The 18,578-nt window shown below is 48.7% G+C and overlaps 1 protein-coding gene across 2 annotated transcripts; it reads right to left on the bottom strand.

Moving 5' to 3' along the window:
- Positions 1–5,350: 5,350 nt before the first annotated feature.
- PNMA8A (PNMA family member 8A) lies at positions 5,351–18,280 on the bottom strand. Of its 2 annotated transcripts, none has more exons than XM_064381141.1 (3): positions 18,262–18,280; positions 8,034–9,416; positions 5,351–7,104 (listed from the first exon to the last, which is right to left on the bottom strand). In XM_064381141.1, the coding sequence occupies exons 2-3, from the start codon at positions 9,334–9,336 to the stop codon at positions 7,061–7,063; spliced, it is 1,347 nt and encodes a 448-aa protein (XP_064237211.1). In that variant the 5' UTR covers positions 9,337–9,416; positions 18,262–18,280; the 3' UTR covers positions 5,351–7,060. The 2 variants fall into 2 exon arrangements, with proteins under 2 accessions (XP_064237211.1, XP_012302184.1); XM_012446761.2 differs by lacking the exon at positions 18,262–18,280 and adding an exon at positions 9,561–9,729.
- Positions 18,281–18,578: the final 298 nt, after the last annotated feature.

The raw sequence follows: 18,578 nt of genomic DNA, 5'->3' as shown, positions 1-18,578 counted from the left end.
TGAGGGAGGAGCGTCACTCGAACCCGGGAGGTGGAGGGTACAGTGAGCTGAGGTGGTGCCACTGCACCCTAGCCTGGGCAACGAAGTGACATTCCACCTTGGAAAAAAATAATAGAAGTTGGCTGGGTGCAGTGGCTCACACCTGTAATCCCAGCACTTTGGGAGGCCAAGACAGGAGGATCTCCTGAGGTCAGGAGTTCCAGACCAGCCTGGCCAACATGGTGAAACCTGTCTCTATTAAAAATATAAAAACTAGCCACGCGTGGTGGTGCATGTCTGTAATTCCAGCTACTCAGAAGGCTGAGGCAGGAGGATGGCTTGAGCCCGGGAGGCGGAAGTTGCAGTGAGCTGAAATCATGCTGCTGCACTCCAGCCTGGACAAAAGAGCGAGACACAGTCTCGCAAAAAAAAAAAAAAAAAGTAGAAGTTACAGGAGAAACACTAAATCTCACCCTGAACACCGGGATGATGCTTCATGTTGCCAAGCTGAGACCTGCCACACATTCTCTTCCTATTACATGGCCATCAGGCCTGAACGAGAGCCAGGACCCAAGGGGTTTGCAAGAGTCATGCCTGAGGTTTAATTAAGTGGGACAGATGTGCTATTTAGAACCAGGACACCTGGGAGCAAATTTTAAAGGCCTGGACATGCCTTGCCTGTGATGAACTTTAGCAAGGACCAGCACCGCTGTCTAATCCTCTTAATTGTTCATCCCATTACAAAAAGTGCAAATCTAGAAACAGATGAACAGAAAAAATTACTGCATTATCGTTAATCTGAACACAGTGGCTAATGTTGCTTGAATAATGCATTTGGGTGCTTTTAAAAGTCTGCAGTCAGCCTGGGCAACATGGCAAAACCCTGTTTCTACCAAAAAATACAACAATTAGTTGGGTGTGGTGGTTTGCACTTAAACTCCCAGCTGCTTGCAGAGGGGCTGATATGAGAGGATCGCTTGAGCCTGAAAAGTCAGGGCTGCCGTGAGCCGAGATTGCGCCACTGCACTTCAGCCTGGGTGACAGAGCAAGACCCTGTCTCAACAACAACAAAAAAGTCTGCAGTGTTTTATTTTTTAACCTGGGAAAATATTAATCAGTAAATTTAAAAATATATGGGGCTGGGTGCAGTCGTTCATGCCTGTAATCCTAGCACTTTGGGAGGGCAAAGCAGGCGGATTACGAGGTCAGGAGTTTGAGAACAGCCTGACCAACATGGTGAAACCTCATCTCTACTAAAAATACAAAAATTAGCCGGGCATGGTGGTGTGCACCTGTAGTCCCAGCTACTCAGGAAGATTGTGTGAGCCCAGGAGTTTGAGGCTGCAGTGAGCTGTGACCACACAATTGCACTCAAGCCTATGTGACACAGCAAGAGACTGACTCCTAAAAAAATTTTGTTTTAAAATAATTGAATATACTACTACAACATACATGAATCTCAGAAACACCACGCTGGCCAGTCACGGTGGCTCACACCTGTAATCACAGCACTTTGGGAGGCTGAGGCGGGTGGATCACATGAGGCCAGGAGTTGAAGCGCAGCATGGGCAACATGATGAAACCTCGTCTCTAAGAAAGATACAAAAATTAGCCGGGCATGGTGATGCACGCTTGTAGTCCCAGCTACTTGGGAGGCTGAGGCAGGAGAAATGCTTGAACCTGAGGCGCGGAGGTTGCAGTGAGCCAAGATTGTGCCATTGTACTCCAGCCTGGGCAAGAGAGGGGGAATCCATCTACAAAAAAAAAAGCCCAGGCACAGTGGTTCATGCCTATAATCTCAGCACTTGGGAGGCCGAGGCGGGCAGATCGCCTGAGGTCAGGAGTTCGAGACCAGCCTGGCCAACATGGCAAAACCTGTCTCTACTAAAAATACAAAATGAGCTGGGCATGGTAGCAGGCAGCTGTAATCCCAGTTACTCAGGAGGCTGAGGCAGGAGAATCGCAGTACACTCCAGCTTGGGCGGGCAGGTGTGATGGCACATGCCTGTGGTCCCAGCTACTTGGGAGGCTGAGACTGAGCAAAAGAGCAAAACTCCCTAAAAAATACGAAACAAAAACACTATGCTGAGGAAAAGAACCCAAACACCAAAAAAAACTATACGCTGTATGACTCCACTTATACTCAGGCCGAAGCAGGCAGATCACCAAGTCAGGAGTTTGAGCCTGACGAACATGGTGAAACCCCCATCTCTACTAAAAATACAAAAATTAGCCAGGCATGGGACACGTGGGACAGACACACTGAACTTTGGATGGAGAAATCATTACAGTGCTTGCCTCTGAGAGCTGGGGGCGGGGACTGACTGGGAAGGGGCACAGGGAGGCTTTCTGATGACGTTGTTCTATATCTTGTCTCAGGGGTGGGTTACACAGGTGCCTGCCTGTGTCCAAACTCAGAACGTTCACTTAAGGTCTGTTCATTTCACTGTATATAAAGGTTTTATTTTACCTAAAAAATGAAAACATTAAAAAAAAAAAAAAAAAAAGGAATTCAAGTAAATCAACACAACCCATGTCCTTCTCCTTGGCAGCTCTGCTAACCAGATCCCCACACGGGAGGCTTTTTCTTGGGCCTCCAGGGCCTCCCTGGTCCAGCCACTGTCACTTCCCCACTAGGTTCCTACTAGGCTTCCAGAGGGAGCCGGGAAACACCTACGTAAGATCCTGAAGCTGTGCTCAGCACCCTCCCATGGCTCCCCTCTCTCAGATTAAAACCGGAATCCATCCTGGCCTGTGATCCCAGCACTTTGGGAGGCCAAGGGCCTTGCACACCGGCCTTCAAAGCCCCCTGGACTCTGCTCCTCACCTCCTCCTTTTTTTTTTTTTTTTTTTGAGACAGAGTCTCGCTCTGTCACCCAGGCTGGAGTGCAGTGGCATGATCTCAGCTCACTGCAGTCTCAACCTCCTGGGTTCAAGTGATTCTCCTGCCTCAGCCTCCCAAGTAGCTGGGACCACAGGCATGCACCATCACACCTGGCTAATTTTGTGTATTTTTAGTAGAGATGGGGTTTCACCATGTTGGCCAGGCTGGTTTCAAACTCCTGACCTCAGGTGATCTGCCCACCTTGGCCTCCCAAAGTGCTGGATTACAGGTGTGAGCCACCACGCCCGGCCCCATTCACTTTCTCAAACAGATCAGAGGCTCCCTCTACGATGACTATTCCTCTCTGCCCGGGAGGCCACCCCTGGCCAGCTGCTTGTCTCACCCCTCACCCCCTTCACATCTGTTCAGACTTCGAGTCTGCAGAGAGGCTCCCGCAACCACGTAGGTGACGGCCAGCCGCTCCTGCACACGCACCTTGCCTGCCTCTCTTCCTCTTTATTTCTCGCGGCGGAGCTCAGCCCCCCTCCACCTGCATCTATATAAGGGCTGTCCTCACCGGAACGTCAGGCTCCAGGAGGCCAGAACTGTCTTGCTCCTGGCTATCATACAGCAGATTCTCAATGAACCTTGCTGGAATGACAGCATCGGTGACCAGGACACTTTACCCTCAAGCCCTGCTGGTGGCATCCATAGCTCTCCATCTCCCTGCAAACACTCACCCCAGACACACCCCTGAACAGTACACCTCCTCCTGGGCTGATGAGGTTTCCTTGAAAACAGCTTTCATGTGCCCCCACCTTGGATTCCCCCCGCTTTTTGGCCATGTAGGCCTTCCAGACTTTACTGATGGCCTGGGTGTAACCAGTGCGAGTGTGTGTGACTGTTATTGTGGGAGATACTTAAATATCTTGTCCAAATGGGGCTTTTTGGACAAGATGTTTATTGTGGGGTGTGGGGGGACCCAATAAATAGACCTTCATCCAGATGCTTTTATGAGTACCCAGCAGTTCCCAATGAACTCCCTGTCCTCAAATCCCAGCCTTTTTTTTTTTTTGAGACAGAGTCTTGCTCTGTCACCCAGGGCTGGAGTGCAGTGGCGTGGTCTCAGCTCACTGCAACCTCCGCCTCCCGGGTTCCAGTGATTCTCCTGCCTCAGCCTACGGAGTAGCTGGGATTACAGGCACCCGCCATCACGCCCAGCTAATTTTTTATATTTTTAGTAGAGCTGGTTTCACCAGGTTGGCCAGGATGGTCTCAATCTCCTTACCTCACGATCTGCCCACCTTGGCCTCCCAAAGTGCTGGGATTACAGGCGTGAGCCGCTGTGCCCGTTCACCCCTTTTGGTTTCTTTCCCATCTTTCCTCACAATCTCCATTCGCTTTCACAAAACCCCACCCCAGACCCCTAAGGACACTTCCCTTTCCCCAAGTCTGAATTATTCCACCTGAAGCTCTCCGACCTGTATTATTAGTAGAATCCTCAGGAGAAACTGTAAGATGCAGATTCCCAGGTACAACCCCCAAGAGATCCTGAATCAGCAGGTGGGGCCATAGAACGCTACCCTGAACAGATCCCAAGTGACTGATGCAGTGGACACCGTGGTTCAGGAGTTCCTGGGAAGGGGCAGGGGAGGGGCAGGGGAGGGACAGAAGAAAATGAAATTTTTAGCTAAAACACCTCAGCTTCTGGCCAGGCACAGTGGCTCACGCCTATAATCCCAACACTGTGGGAGGCCGAGGTGGGCAGATCACTTGAGTCCAGGAGGTAGAGGGTGCAGTAAGCTAAGATCATGCCACTGCACTCCTGCCTGGGGGACAGAGCAAAACTCCATCCCCTCCCCCGCCACCACCAAAAAAAAAAAAAAGACCTTGGCTTCTGTGTGAGGGAACAGGGAGGGAGGGAAAGGTTTTCATCTTCAGCTACTTATAAAAATAAATTGGGCCAGGCGCAGTGGCTCACACCTGTAATCCCAGCATTTTGGGAGGCTGAGCCGGGTGGATCATGAGGTCAGGAGTTCAAGACCAGCCTGGCTAACATGGTGAAACCCCATCTCTACTGAAAATACAAAAAGTAGCCAGGCATCGTGGCAGACGCCTGTAGTCGCAGCTACTCTGGAGGCTGAAGCAGGAGAATCAATTGAACCCAGGAGGCAGAGATTGCAGTAAGCTGAATTGTGCCACTGCACTCCAGGCTGGGTGACAGAGTGAGATTCTGTCTAAAAAAAAATACAAATAAATAAATAAACAAACAAACAAACATACTGGCACTTTAAGGTACTTCGCATCACCAGATACCTATTCTAGAAACCCTAAGATCTGTGACACATCCTTCCACATCGGTGGCAAGCCTTTCACAAAGAGGACAAACGGCTTCTTCTCTCATGGATAATTAACAATTCTCGAAGCTTGAATCCGTATCTGATAACCAGTCACGTCTGGCTGGGGGTATTGTTTGAAGGGGGAACCCTTTCCTCAACTCTAACAGTCCAGGCAATCCCCACCTACAAAAGAGACTGAACAGGACACTTAATTTGCTAAGCTTTATTTTATACATACACGTTTGCATTTACTAGTCATGGTATCAACTTGTTAAGACGATGAAGCCCTAATGAACCCGTTTTGAAATCAGAAGCTGGACAGTTGCAGGCTTTGGTCATTTCAAGAATCCAATTCACCCGTGGGTTTTGTTTTGCACACACCCCAGGAGAAGCTTGATGCGCACAGCTGCGTAGCTGTCAATGGAAACCACTCTCTTTTCTCTTGTATTTTTCAGTTACACTCACTCAGGATTTTGAAATGAATCATCACAAGAAATTTGTTTTAAAGCTGAATCACTGGGAACATATAACAACTGTTCATATCACCACAAAAACTGAAGTCGGAAAAAGAGACCCTGAAAATGCACAAGGGCTAATACTCTTATGACAGAATATTATTACTGTTCACCATGTTAATACATTTACTTGCTACCACACAACTAAAGTCACGGCAGAATGAGTGTGTAAATTACAAAAGGAAACTTGCTTTCAGCGCGTCAGATAATAGGACATGCACAGGACTGAATTTCTTCCCCTTCTAACCTCTCTCATCAGTCACATTTACAAGAAGCTCAATTTTAAGCAAAGAGATGCCAGAAGCAGCTAACTCAAGACGTGTACAAAAACAGGTTCACCTATAAACACAAGATAAATAGCCTGATAGTCTTCAATGGAACTCGTTTGGTTTCCAACATATGTGAGTAGTCACTTTTCACAGTTTTTTAAACACATAAAAAAAGATTCGGATTACATCTTTGTGGACATCTAGGATACAGTTTGGAAACCACTGTCTCAGGGACCCTGCCCTCTCGTATACACACGCACACAAACGCACACACACACACAATGGCACATGGTGGTCTGGTCTAATATAGTGTGTCTAAATTCAGAGGGCAGACATTAACAGCTGAGTTTTAAAAGATTTTTTTTCCCTTTTTACTATAATCGGAGTAGTGACCTTCTGGTGCAAAGATGGTGACAGTTTGTTGGATGGATGAAATTAGAGCTGGGGACCTAGGATTGCCTGAGTTCTTCCCTACAATCACCCCCTTCCCCACAGGATTCCTGAGAGGGCTCATCCGAAATGGGAATCAAAATGCCATTTTTACTAACAGATGCTAAAACTCAAGGACTTCGAGATCTAAGCAGACATTCTTTTTCCCTAAAACTAACTCCAGGGACCTCCTGGCTAGATAACTGGAGGTTGGAGACGGAAGGAGCAATGAAGCCAGGTTTGCAGTGAAGGTCCTGGCTTAACTTACCCCACTGGTTACAGGAGAGAAAGGCTGGAAGGGAGAATTTGGCGGGGCCACCCAGCTCTTCCAAACGCCAGGGCCTGCAGAGGTCGCTGACCATCCCGGGGAGGGAGCGAGGCATGGGGGAGAAAGGCTGAACGTGGATGAGTGTAACAGCGACCTGCTTGTGCATAAAGGGGAATGAATGTTCTAGAATTTTCCCAATCCTCTTACCAACTCTCCCGCCTCCGAAGGTGAGTGGAGGGGGCAGTGAACAGCAGGCCTGGTAGAGAAAAAGGCATAGAGATCCACCTCCCTTCCCCAACTCCCTCCCACCCGAGACCTCACTACTGTTTACCTCAGAGCCAGATCGCTATCGACAGGGTCCCTAAGACAGTCCAAAGTCTTATTTCATTCAGTGACAAGAGGAAATTTTGCTGACTTGGAACTTCTTTCTTGTTCTTTCAACTCCTCGGGTGTGGGTGGTCCCCCAATTTATTTCTGGATTCTGTGAATAAATGAGAACAGTTCAAGAAGGGAACAGAGAGAGGTGTCCTTAGGAAATGTGTTACTTCCAAGAAATTTCTCGGTCCCTGAACATTTCTATTCCCCAGCCAGGCCTCTGGAAAACTTCACCCTTAAAGCCACATACCCGGCAAACACCATAACTTCCAAAGCATTAATTTTTAAAAAAAATTTTTGTTTTTAGTAGAGACAGGGTTTCACCATGTTGGCCAGGCTGGTCTCGAACTCCTTACCTCAGTGATCCGCCCGCCTCAGCCTCCCAAATCATTATTATTTTTTTTTTTGGAGACAGTCTCACTCTGTCACCCAGGCTGGAGGGAAGTGGCATAATCTAGGCTCACTGCAATCTCTGCCTCCAGAGTTCAAGAGATTCTCCTGCCTCAGCCTCCCAAGTAGCTGGGATTACAGGCATGTGCCACCACACCCGGCTTATTTTTTGTATTTTTAGTTAGAGATGGGGTTTCACTGAGTTGGCCAGGCTGGTCTTGAACTCCTGACCTCAAGTGATCTGCCCACCTCGGCCTCCCAAAGTGCTGGGATTATGGGCGTGAGTCACCACGCCTGGCCCCAAACCATTAAATTCTCATCAAGGAAGATGGCTCAGATAGAGTTGACAAATGACCAAAGCGACACTCATTGATAAACAATCGGTCAGTGGGTTTGCTCTGTTGTCTCCTGCCCACCACATGTTCCCAGCATCGGCCTTCAGGGGCTCCTTGGAGCGGGGGGGGTCTGGGCTCTTACCCTCCTCAACTGGTGTGTCATCCACCTCCTGCAGTGCACTGGGATCCTCCTCATCACCCGCTTGACCTACCACCTCCTCAGGCTCCTCTGCCCCCGCCTGCCACTCCTGCTCCTCCTGCCTCACCCACTTGCTGGCAGGAGCCCAGTCACTTCTGTTGTCATTCTCACCATTGGTGGCACGCCGAGGAGAGCCTTCTGGCTTGGCCTTCGGACCCTTAGAGGTTGAGGCTGCTGGCTCAGCAGGCTGCTGGCCTCGAGGCGCCTTCTGAACTGACGCCTCCTTTCTCGAGCCCGGCCCTTTCTTTGGCATCACCGGCTTCTTCCTGGCATCTTCTGAGTCAACCAGGACGTAAGAGACAGGGCCCAAGCTCACCTTCTTCTTCTTCCTCATGGGGGCGGGGTTCTTGGTGGAAACCCAGGCCATGGCCTTCTTCTTTGGTGGACTCTGGTGGCCACCATCTTGGTCTGACTCCGAGGCGCCTTCTGGACTCTCAGCTTCTGCCTGGACATCCTGAGATGGGTCTCTGGGACCCTTCCAGGCACATTTCGCCCCAGGCTTCTTCAAAGCGAACTCCTCCTGCTTCATACAGGGCTTCTTGCTGCCCTTGATCGACTCTGAGCCCGCCATGCTTTCAGCATCACCCGCCTCAGGATCCTCCAAGTCAGCCGTGCTGCTGGAATCGTTGCCTTTGGGTTTTTTCCAGGGCACTGCTTCCTGCTTGGGATTCTTCTTCTGCTTCTTTCTCCTGGAGCGAGTCTTGGCTCCAGCCTTGCGAACCAACGGTTTGGGAGGGTCATGCTGGTCTTCCATGGCATTCCAGTTGTTGGGGTTCTCCGTCTTTAAGGTAGAACCCACCTCTGCTGCAAGCCCCGGTTCCTTCTTGATCCTCCTCCCTCCTGCTACACCCCAGGCTGCCATCTCCTCGAACTCAGAGGCCTCCTGGGCCCTGGCTTCCTCCCGGCTTCGGATCTCGGCATCCATGAAGAAAATGATCTGCACCACTGCTCCCAGGAGCACCCCCAAAGCTTCTGCCCAGTTCTCTGGGGGCTGATGCTGGTTCTGGGACAGTGTGGGGTGGTTGAGCTGGAGCAGGCGGACCACATCCTCCCAGGTGCGCCCCTCCGCATCCAGGAATTCATTCAGATTTTTTAAAAACTCAGCATCCTGGGTGGGGTCTCTACACACCACTCTCCAGACACCACCCCTTCCTGGGAATTCGCGGGGGATGGTGCTCAGATTCACACCTTCACCAACCTCAATGAGGGCAGCTTTAACATTCTCTTCCCTCATAAAAATCTTGTTGAGCACGCGGTACGGGCCCAGCGGGGAGAGGACGGCATTCAAGGTCTCCTCAATTTCTGCTTGTCCACAGTCCTCTGGGATGCCTGTCACCAATAAGGACCTGTGGATATCCACTTCCATTCCCCTGCACCAGTCCTCCAGAAGGTTCATCGCCATGGTCTTGGACATTTAGCGGCTCTGACCCTACTACGCGTAGCAGAGAGTCTATCAGGGGGACGTGGGGCTGCAGCGGTCCCCAAACCGTAATCCTGCAAGGTGACAAGGGAGTGAGGTCAGGCTCCCGGGAAGACGACCAAGCTCGCCGATCCTAGCTGCCCCCTCCGCGGCAGGCCTGCAGGAGGCCTCGCGCTTTCCCAACACCCTCCTCCCCAACCCGGGCCCCGAGTGCTCACACGTGTCCCGGAATCTGCCGCAAAAGGCCCTCCGTCCCTGCGCGGCCGGGATTTACTTGGCAGCCCAGCCTCCGACCGCCCAGCCAGGCCAAGGAGAGGCCGCTGGGATGCAGCCGTTCCCCAGTCGCTGGCTCCGTCTACCCCGGCGCAGCTGCTGGAGGCAGAAAGAACCAGAAAGACGCCGTCCGCCCCCGCTCCGGCCCGGGCGGGTCACGCGGCTTCCAGCCTCGATCCCGGCAGCTGCGCGAAGCCGAGGTTGGCGTCGCAGCGCGCGCCTGCGCACTGGCTCCCGCACCGCCGCTCGGGGGTCTTCGGGCTGCGCAGCTCCCGAGGTCTCCATGGCAACCGGCCGTAGGTTGCTAGGACCGAGCCCGCCTACGCGCGGGCGCTGCAATTGGACCTAGAGAGCCGGTGCAAGAGCGGCTGTTCAGGTCGCAGAGCAAGGGGTTTGCATACGCTCCGATGGCGCCTCCGTGGAGGCCCAACCTTTCTACCCAAGTGGGCCTCGGGAACGGGGGTCAGGTCGGGGAGAAGCGCCAACATCAATGATTGCATCCACTAACTTCATCATCCTCTGCCCCACCTGTTAGATTCACCCAGCGTTGACTCTTGGGAGACACTAGAAATCAAGGAAGGAAGAAAAAGGGGCTTTAATCTTGGGTTTCTCTAACAAAAGCCACAGCTCCTGTTGGCTTTGTAACCTCCTCTGCTACAAGCTCCTGGGTTCTTCCAGGAATTTCCAGAAACTTCTAGAAACTTCTCACTTTCCTACCCAACCCCTTCTAGCATGAGGATAATGCCTCGCTTTTTCTCGTTTCCTCAGCGTGATGCAGGGTGGGTTCCTGGTGTCCTCCAGGAAGCGGGGAGCAATGTTACAGCTCAGTGCCTGCCCCTACAGAGGAGTGTTAATCCAAACTACAACCATTTTGTTAGCCGCCTCCCCACCCGACTATTTTGCAGACCTTGGTCCAAGTGAAGTACTCTATGGGGGTTCAGGCCGTGAGAAACATCCTGCCTACCCATCTGGCCACAAATTGGACAAAGGCCCAACTAAAGAAACGTTACCAGCCTGCCGTGGTGGCTCACGCCTGTAATCCCAGCACTTTGGGAGGCACAGGCGGACCGGTCTCCTGAGGTCAGGAGTTCAAAACCAGCTTGGCCAACATGGTGAAACTCCATCTTTACCAAAAATACAAAAATGAGCTGGGTGTGGTGTTGGGCGCCTGCAATCCTGGCTACTTGGGAGACTGAGGCAGGAGAACCGCTTGAGCCCGCGAAGCAGAGGTTGCAGTGAGCTGAGATCCCGGCACTGCACTCCAGCCTGGGAGACAAGCGTGAAACTCCTTCTCAAAAAAAAAAAGAAATATAAGTAAATAAAAAAAAAAAAAAGAGAAACATTATCATACCCTGTCAGGCAAAGGCCCAACTAAGAAACGTCCCTATCATATTCTACTGGGAGAAAGTGCAGAGAACACGACATTCTACCAGAACAAGGGCCAGAACCACCTCATCATGGGACCATCTTGTCAATATCCTGCTGGACAGCAAGCCATACTGCCCAGACCCCTCCCACCCATAACTATAAATACCCCCAGCCTATAGGCAGCGGTGGGCTTTGGCATTAAGCTGGTCCCCCCTTCCATAGGTGTCTGCGGTATACCTGAGTCGCTGTTGAGCTGCCCTCTTTCTTTAACCCTCACCTTCCCTCCAAAACCTAACAAAGAGGGCTACCCCCTCCATAGGCAGTGTGCTGAGAATGGCAGCTCAGGGGCAAGGCTGCAGTCACATTAGTACCCGCTTTTAATGACATGCTAATTAAGGGGTGGGTTATTCAGAATTAACCAGCAAATGGGCAGTAACTTATGGGTGTTTCCATGGCAACGGTAAACTGTCATGGTGCTGGCAGTCATGTCTTATGGAGAGTAGCTTTCGGTGCCTTTTCCACGTTTTGGCCAGTCTTCGGTGTGGCCGTCAGTGGAGTCCCCTGGGCCTCCTACCTCAACCTTGCTGCCCATGGCCAAGACCTTTGTTAATAATTAATTAAAGCCGGGCGCTGTGGCTCATGCCTGTGATCCCAACACTTTGGGAGGCTGAGGCGGACCCATCACTTGAGCTCAGGAGTTTGAGACCAGCCTGGGCAAAACGGCAAAACCCCGTCTCTACCAAAAACGCAGTAATTAGCCGGGTGTGGTAGCAGTCACCTGTGGTCTCAGCTACTCAGGAGGCTGAGGTGGGAGGATTGCTTGAACCCAGGAGGTAGTGGTTGTAGTGAGCTAAGATGGCACCACTGCACTCTAGCCTGGGCAACAGAGCGAGACCCTGTCTCAAAAACAAAACAGAACAAAAAAAATTAATTAAGCACTCCTATGTGACTTGGTTGAACTTGCCATCTGTTTTTTTTTTTTTTTTTTTTTTTTTTTTTTTTTGGCCAGGCCAAATAATTTGAGCCCTCTGAGCTCATTCCTTTTCTCTATAGTAGGAGTTCTAATGAAAAAACCTTCCTGATCTGGAAGTTTTGGAGATTCAGGGAGCTCTCATCTGAAAGATGCACTGAAGTACAATTTTGGCCTTGGTATTCAACCAAAATCTGTTCTTTGGGTTCATTTTTGAAATTGGCCTTTGTAAGGCCAAATAGCCAAATGTTCATTTCGCTGTCATCTCTGGCATCCCTAAATTTGGGTGTCATCAGTATTTGTGCGATTGCCCCAGTCCCCGTCATATTTTATGCTAAAAAGTCATGTTATTCAAATCGTTAACATCTGATTATTCACATAATTCACATCTGAATATTCCAATAAAGAGAAACATTTTAGCTATAATATTCTGGATAATATTCAATTATCTAGAATAATTGAATATTCCAATAAACACTCTGGCTATAAACACTCTAGCTATAATTAAAGGTTTTTGTTTTTGTTTTTGAGATGGAGTCTCGCTGTTGCCCATGCTGCAGTGCTGTGGTGTGATCTCAGCTCACTGTAACCTCCGTCCGTCTCCTGGGTTCAAGTGATTCTCCTGCCTCAGCCTCCCAAGTAACTGGGATTACAGGCGCCCGTCACCACACCTGGCTAATTTTTGTAATTTTAGTAGAGACTGGGTTTCACCATGTTGGTCAGGCTGGTCTCGAACTCCTGACCCAATGATCTGCCTGCCTCAGCTTCCCAAAGTGCTGGGATTACAAGCATGAGCCACTGCACCCGGCCTAATTAAAATTTTTAAATCTCATGTGCTTTATATGTTGAAATTCTATGTATCAGTGGAAGAATGAGTGTATATTTTTAGGCAGTGGTTTAAAAACATAGCCATAAATTCTGACACTTCTTTTGAGAAGTGAGGATCTATGTCGTCTCCTCTGGAATCTGAGCAGACTTGTGACTACTTTAACCGATAGAGTTTGGTGGAAGGAAAGCTATGTGACTTCTCAGACTATGTTACAGAAGGCCACACAGCTTCTTCCTCATTCACTGGAACACTCTTATTATTCTTGTATCCTCGAGCTTCCAAGTAAGAAGTTCAGTGAGCTACCCTCTGGCTTTCATGCTGTGAGGAAGCCTGGACCACACAGAAAAGCCAGGTCGGTGCTTCTGACAACAGTTCCCTGCTGAGCACAGCTTTCACAGGATTTCAGCCCAGGCACCAGATATGTGAGTGAAGAAATTTCCGGCTGGTTCTAGCTCTCAGCCATTTGAGTCACCCCCAGCTGTCATGGATGCAACTAGGTGTGGTGGGTGTTGTGGGCAGTAAAGGTATTTACCAAGACAGTTGTAGGTAAAGAAAGGCAGATTTGTTAGAGAAGATATGAAAATACATTGCAAGGTTACAACGGGCAGCACAGCAGAGAAGGGGCTGTCTGCAGAGAGGCAGGGACTGGAAGGATGTTTCTTTTTTCTTTTTTTTTTTTTTAAGATAGAGTCTCACACTGTTGCCCAGGCTGGAGTGCAATAGCACAATCTCGGCTCACTGTAACCTCCACCTCCTGGGTTCAAGCAATTCTCCTGTCTCAGCCTCCCAAGTAGCTGGGGCTACAGGCACCTACCACCATGCCCGGCTAATTTTTGTATTTTTAGTAGAGACAAGGTTTCACCATATTGGTCAGGCTGGTCTCGAACTCCTAACCTCAGGTGATCTGCCTGCCTCGGTCTCCTAAAGTGCTGGGATTACAGGCACGAGCCACTGCGCCTGGCCTTGGAAGGAAGTTTCATAGGGCCATGCCGGAGGGGGCTGCGTGCAGAAAGAGGGCACTGGGACACAGAGGACTGTGATTAGCCATCTCTCAGAAAAATTGCTCATTGTTCTTCCCAACCTGGGGCCCTCCCCAACCTGGGGCCCCTTCCTCCCTGTTGCTTACTTATCTGATCAGGACTCCACGCTAACCATTTATATCTTTCCAACTGAGGCCCAGACATCACTTGGCAGAAACAGTCACTGCTGTACTTTGTGTGAACTCCTGATGCGTAGAATGCATGAGTACAACCAAACAGTTGTTGCTCTATACCACTAAGTTTTGGGGTATCTTATTATGAAGCAATGGATAGATGGAAGATATTGCAAAGGTAGAATGCAGCAAGGATTGATGATGATCAACAAAGCATTCTTACAACAAAATGACAGCAGTCATCTGAAGTCTGCTCCTGAAAAGATTCTCCAAAGCAACTTCTCAAGCAATGCACAAAGTTTCAATTCATGAAATTGTTTCAGTGAAATAGCATCATCACTGTCAACCAGATCATCAGGCCTGAGTTGAAGAAGAGAGAAATCTTCCACTCCAGTCAGTTACTTGTATTGAGGAAGGAAAGCATGATAGGTCACATGTCACTATCAGCAGAGCTGGTAATAAAAACTGTCTTGTTCTTTCAGCAGCCATTTAGGATTATACATGGGACGTAGAGTAGCTGAAATTATTGCCAAACTTTTAAAGTATGTTTGCTAGATGTCTAAAGTGTAAAATTGTGATGGAAATTTAAAGTTTGTGATAGAATTTAAGATTTATTCTTACTCCTAAAGTTCATTTTATGAAGGTGGTTTCTTTGTTTGTTTGTTTGAGAGCGAGTCTCGCTCTGTTTCCAGGCTGGAGTGCAGTGGCATGATCTCGGCTCACCGCAACCTCCGCCTCCTGGGTTCAAGCAATTCTTCTGCCTGAGCCTCCGGAGTAGCTGGGACTATAGGCACACACCACCATGCCCAGCTAATTTTTTTGTATTTTTAGTGGAGACGGGGTTTCACCATGATGGCCAGAATGGTCTCGATCCCTTGACCTTGTGATTCATCCAACTTGGCCTCCCAAAGTGCTGGGATTACAGGTGTGAGCCACTGTGCCCGGCCGTGATGGTGACTTTTGTTTTGCCTTTGACCAAATACATGGCCATTCAATGTTCTGGCAAAATGTATATTTGGTCCTGACACATGGTAAGATGTTGTTATTTAAACAGAATTACAAGGGACCTTCCCACGATTGAGCAGCATTCTTCTTCTTCTGTCTTTCCAGTGACCTGGAGTTTGTTCTGGAATTGTCAACCGTTTGGTCCAGGAAAGTAACAAGAGCGTGTGGCATAACTGCTCTTGTCAGAACGTTGTGTCAAATGAAACTCAAGTCTAGTACGGGCACAGGGAGTTGTTGCACATTTGCTGATTGAGGATGGATAAAACGAAAAAGTCAAAGAAATACTAAGAGTGCATGAGAAGAGAAATCAGAACTCTTGTATCTGGGCATGGCCGGTGGGAACATAAATTAGTACATCCACTACGGAAAACTCTCCTAAAGCAAAACGTGTGCAGACTCTACAACCTAGCAGTTCTTCTATTCCATGTGTATACCCAGCAGAAACATGTTCACTAAGAGATATGGACAGTGATATTCCTTGCAGCACTATTTATAATAGCCAAAATCTAGAGGCTACCCAAATGCCAATTCACAGAAGAATAAACTGTGGTATGTTCACATAAGACACTGGGCAATCGGAATAAATGACAGGTTTTCACCGTGTTAGCCAGGATGGTCTCGATCTCCTGACCTCGTCATCTGCCTGCCTCAGTCTCCCAAAGTGCTGGGGTTACAGGCATGAGCCACCGCATCCGGCTGATGTCCAGAGTTTTTTTGAAAGGGACAGGGTTGATCCCATAGGCATTGAGCACCTGTGTGACTGGCCTTAATTACTCAGTCTCAGATGAACTGATGCCATGTGGCCCAAGGCCCCCACCACAGGTCACACTGTTAGCACAGGCTCCCCCAAGGGCTTAGAGCTTGCTTCCTAGGAGATGGTCAAAGGTCTTTGGGATGTGCAGAGTCTGAGCAAACCAGACCTGGCCAGGTCTTTTTTTTTTTTCTTTTTTCTTTTGAGACAGAATCTCCCTTTGTCACCCAGGCTAGAGTGCAGTGGTGCCATCTTGGCTCATCACCATGCCCAGCTAATTTTTAACTTTTTTTTTGTAGGGATAGGCTCTTACTATGTTGGGTAAGATGGTCTCCAACTCCTGGCTCAGTAATCCTCCTGTCTCAGCCTCCCAAAGTTTTGAATTATAGGCATGAACCACTATGGCCAGTCAATTCTCTATTCTTGACTCTGAGTTTGGAATATTCCACAATTTATTTTATTTTATTTTATGAGATAGAGTCTCACTCTGTCACCCAGGCTACAGTGCAGTGGCTCAATCATAGCTCACCACAGCCTTCATCTCCTGGGCTCAAGTGATCCTCCTGACTCAGCCTCCCAAGTAGCTGAGACTACAGGCATGTGCCACCATGCCTGGCTAATTTTTTAAGTTTTTAGTAGAGACGGGCCTCACTCTGTCATCTAGGTTGATCTTCTACTCCTGGCCTCAAACAATCCTCAGCCTTCCAAAGTGCTGGGATGACAGGCATAAGCCACTGCACCTGGCCTATGCCACCATTTAAAAAAATAAATTGAAAGGTTTTATTTACAGTAACAGTTCAAAATGTGAGGTTTGGAAATGGTAAATGCAGCTTGGAATAAAATTTTCCACAGCCAGTATCATATTTGAATTTGACCACCTATATCATAAATAACAGAACACAAATAAAGCAGAAGGGAAACATCTGAGGTCCCGGAAATTGAGATTTCCCAAGTGGATCTAAGAATGTTCAGAAGGCAGAGGCATCAAAGGCAAAAATGAAGCTTTTGAATGAAACTGCCTCAGTGAAGTATGGGGGTGAAGAAAGCAATATGTATTTTGTTTTATGTTTTTTGAGACCAAGTCTCACCCTGTCACCCAGGCTGGAGGGCAATGGCACAATCTCGGCTCACCGCAACCTCCACCTCCTGGGTTCAAATGATTCTCCTGCCTCAGCCTCCTGAGTAGCTGGGACTACAGGCACACACCACCATGCCCAGCTAAATTTTGTATTTTTAGTAGAGATGGGGTTTCACCATGTTGGCCAGATTGGTCTTGAACTCCTGACCTCGTGATCCGCCCACCTTGGCCTCCCAAAGTGCTGGGATTACAGGCATGAGCCACCACGCCCAGCCCTATGTGGTTTTAATGGGTAAGAAGAAGAAAATGAATAACCATAAATAAAAATTGAGCCATAAAAATATTTAAAATAGGCCTGGCGTGGTGGCTCATGCCTGTAATCCCAGCATTTTGGGAAGCCAAGGCAGGTGAATTGCTTGAGACCAGGAGTTCAAGACCAGCCTGGGCAACATAGCAAGACTCCATCTCTTCAAAAAACACAAAAATTAGGTAGGCATGGTGGCACATCCCTGTAGTTTCAGATGCTTGGGAGACTGAGGTGGGAGGATCACTTGAGCCTGGGAGATCGAGGCTGCAGTGAACAAGAATCATGCCACAACACTCTAGCCTGAGTGACCAAGCAAGTTCTTGTCTCAAAAACAATTTTAAATAAATGCACATAAAACAATATTGTGTGTGTGTATACATATACACACACACACACAATGCATTCCAAAATACTTAAGAGATAAATATTTAAGACAGCAAAAAATTATTTTTAAAGGAATATGTAAATATCTATTAGGTTGGTGCAAAAGTAATTGCTGTTTTGCCATTATTTTATTTTATTTATTTATTTTTTGAGACAGAGTCTCACTCTGTCTCCCAGGCTGGAGTGCAGCGGCATGATCTCGGCTCACTGCAACCTCTGCCTCCTGGGTTCAAGCGATTCTCCTGCCTCAGCCTCTCAAGTAGCTGGGACTATAGTTCTGCCACTTTCAATGGCAAAAACTGCAATTAATTTTGCATCAGCCTAAATATTATAAATGTGACACCAGATGTGTATATATGTGTGTGTGTATGTGAGAGAGAGAGAGAGAGAGAGAGAAGTGGCATCAGCTGCCTGCCTGCTCTCCCATTAAAGAGACATGGTGATTGCTAGCAGATTTAAAAATAGTTGAAGGACCCTTAAGAGGAATCATTACAGTGGTTTCCATGACAACACTCTGTACTGTGGTTTCCAAGGCAACAACTGGCACTGTGGTTTCCATGACAAAGCATTCCTGCAGCCCCAACCCTCCCACCCAGCTCTGTATAGGGTTCTCCTTCCATCCTCTTCCGCTCTGTTTCACCTTTGGGTTTTTATTTTGCCAGGCTGTGTATTTTCAATGAGAACCCACAATGTTTCTATAAACGCTGAACCCAAAGAAAGTCCAGGGGGCTCTGGGGTCCCGCCTAGATGTTTCCTCCTGAGTCAGCTGTAACAACCCACCGTCGTGGTTCTGTGACTCACCCTAGCTTGCTCTGTCCGATTTGTTCTGTGAGAGCTCCTTCTTGCTTCTGAGACAGTCTCGCTTGTCTCCCAGGCTGGAGTACAATGGCACGATCTTAGCTCACGCCAACCTCTGCCTCCCAGGTTCAAGCAATTCTCCTCCCTCAGCTTCCTGAGTAGCTAGGATACAGGTGCATGCCACCACACCCAGTTCATTTTTTGTTTTTTTTGTATCTTTAGTAGAGACAGGGTTTCACCATGTTGGCCAGGCTGATCTCAAACTTCTGACCTCGTGATCTGCCCGCCTCAGCCTCCCAAAGTGCTGGGATTACAGGCGT

This window comes from Aotus nancymaae, unplaced genomic scaffold, assembly GCF_030222135.1.
Source record: "Aotus nancymaae isolate 86718 unplaced genomic scaffold, 86718_ANA_hifiasm-v0.15.2.pri h1tg000028l, whole genome shotgun sequence".
In the NCBI taxonomy this organism is placed as follows: Eukaryota; Metazoa; Chordata; class Mammalia; order Primates; family Aotidae; genus Aotus; species Aotus nancymaae.
Note: the sequence above shows the minus strand (reverse complement) of the source record. Positions and strands in the feature narration are given on the sequence as shown.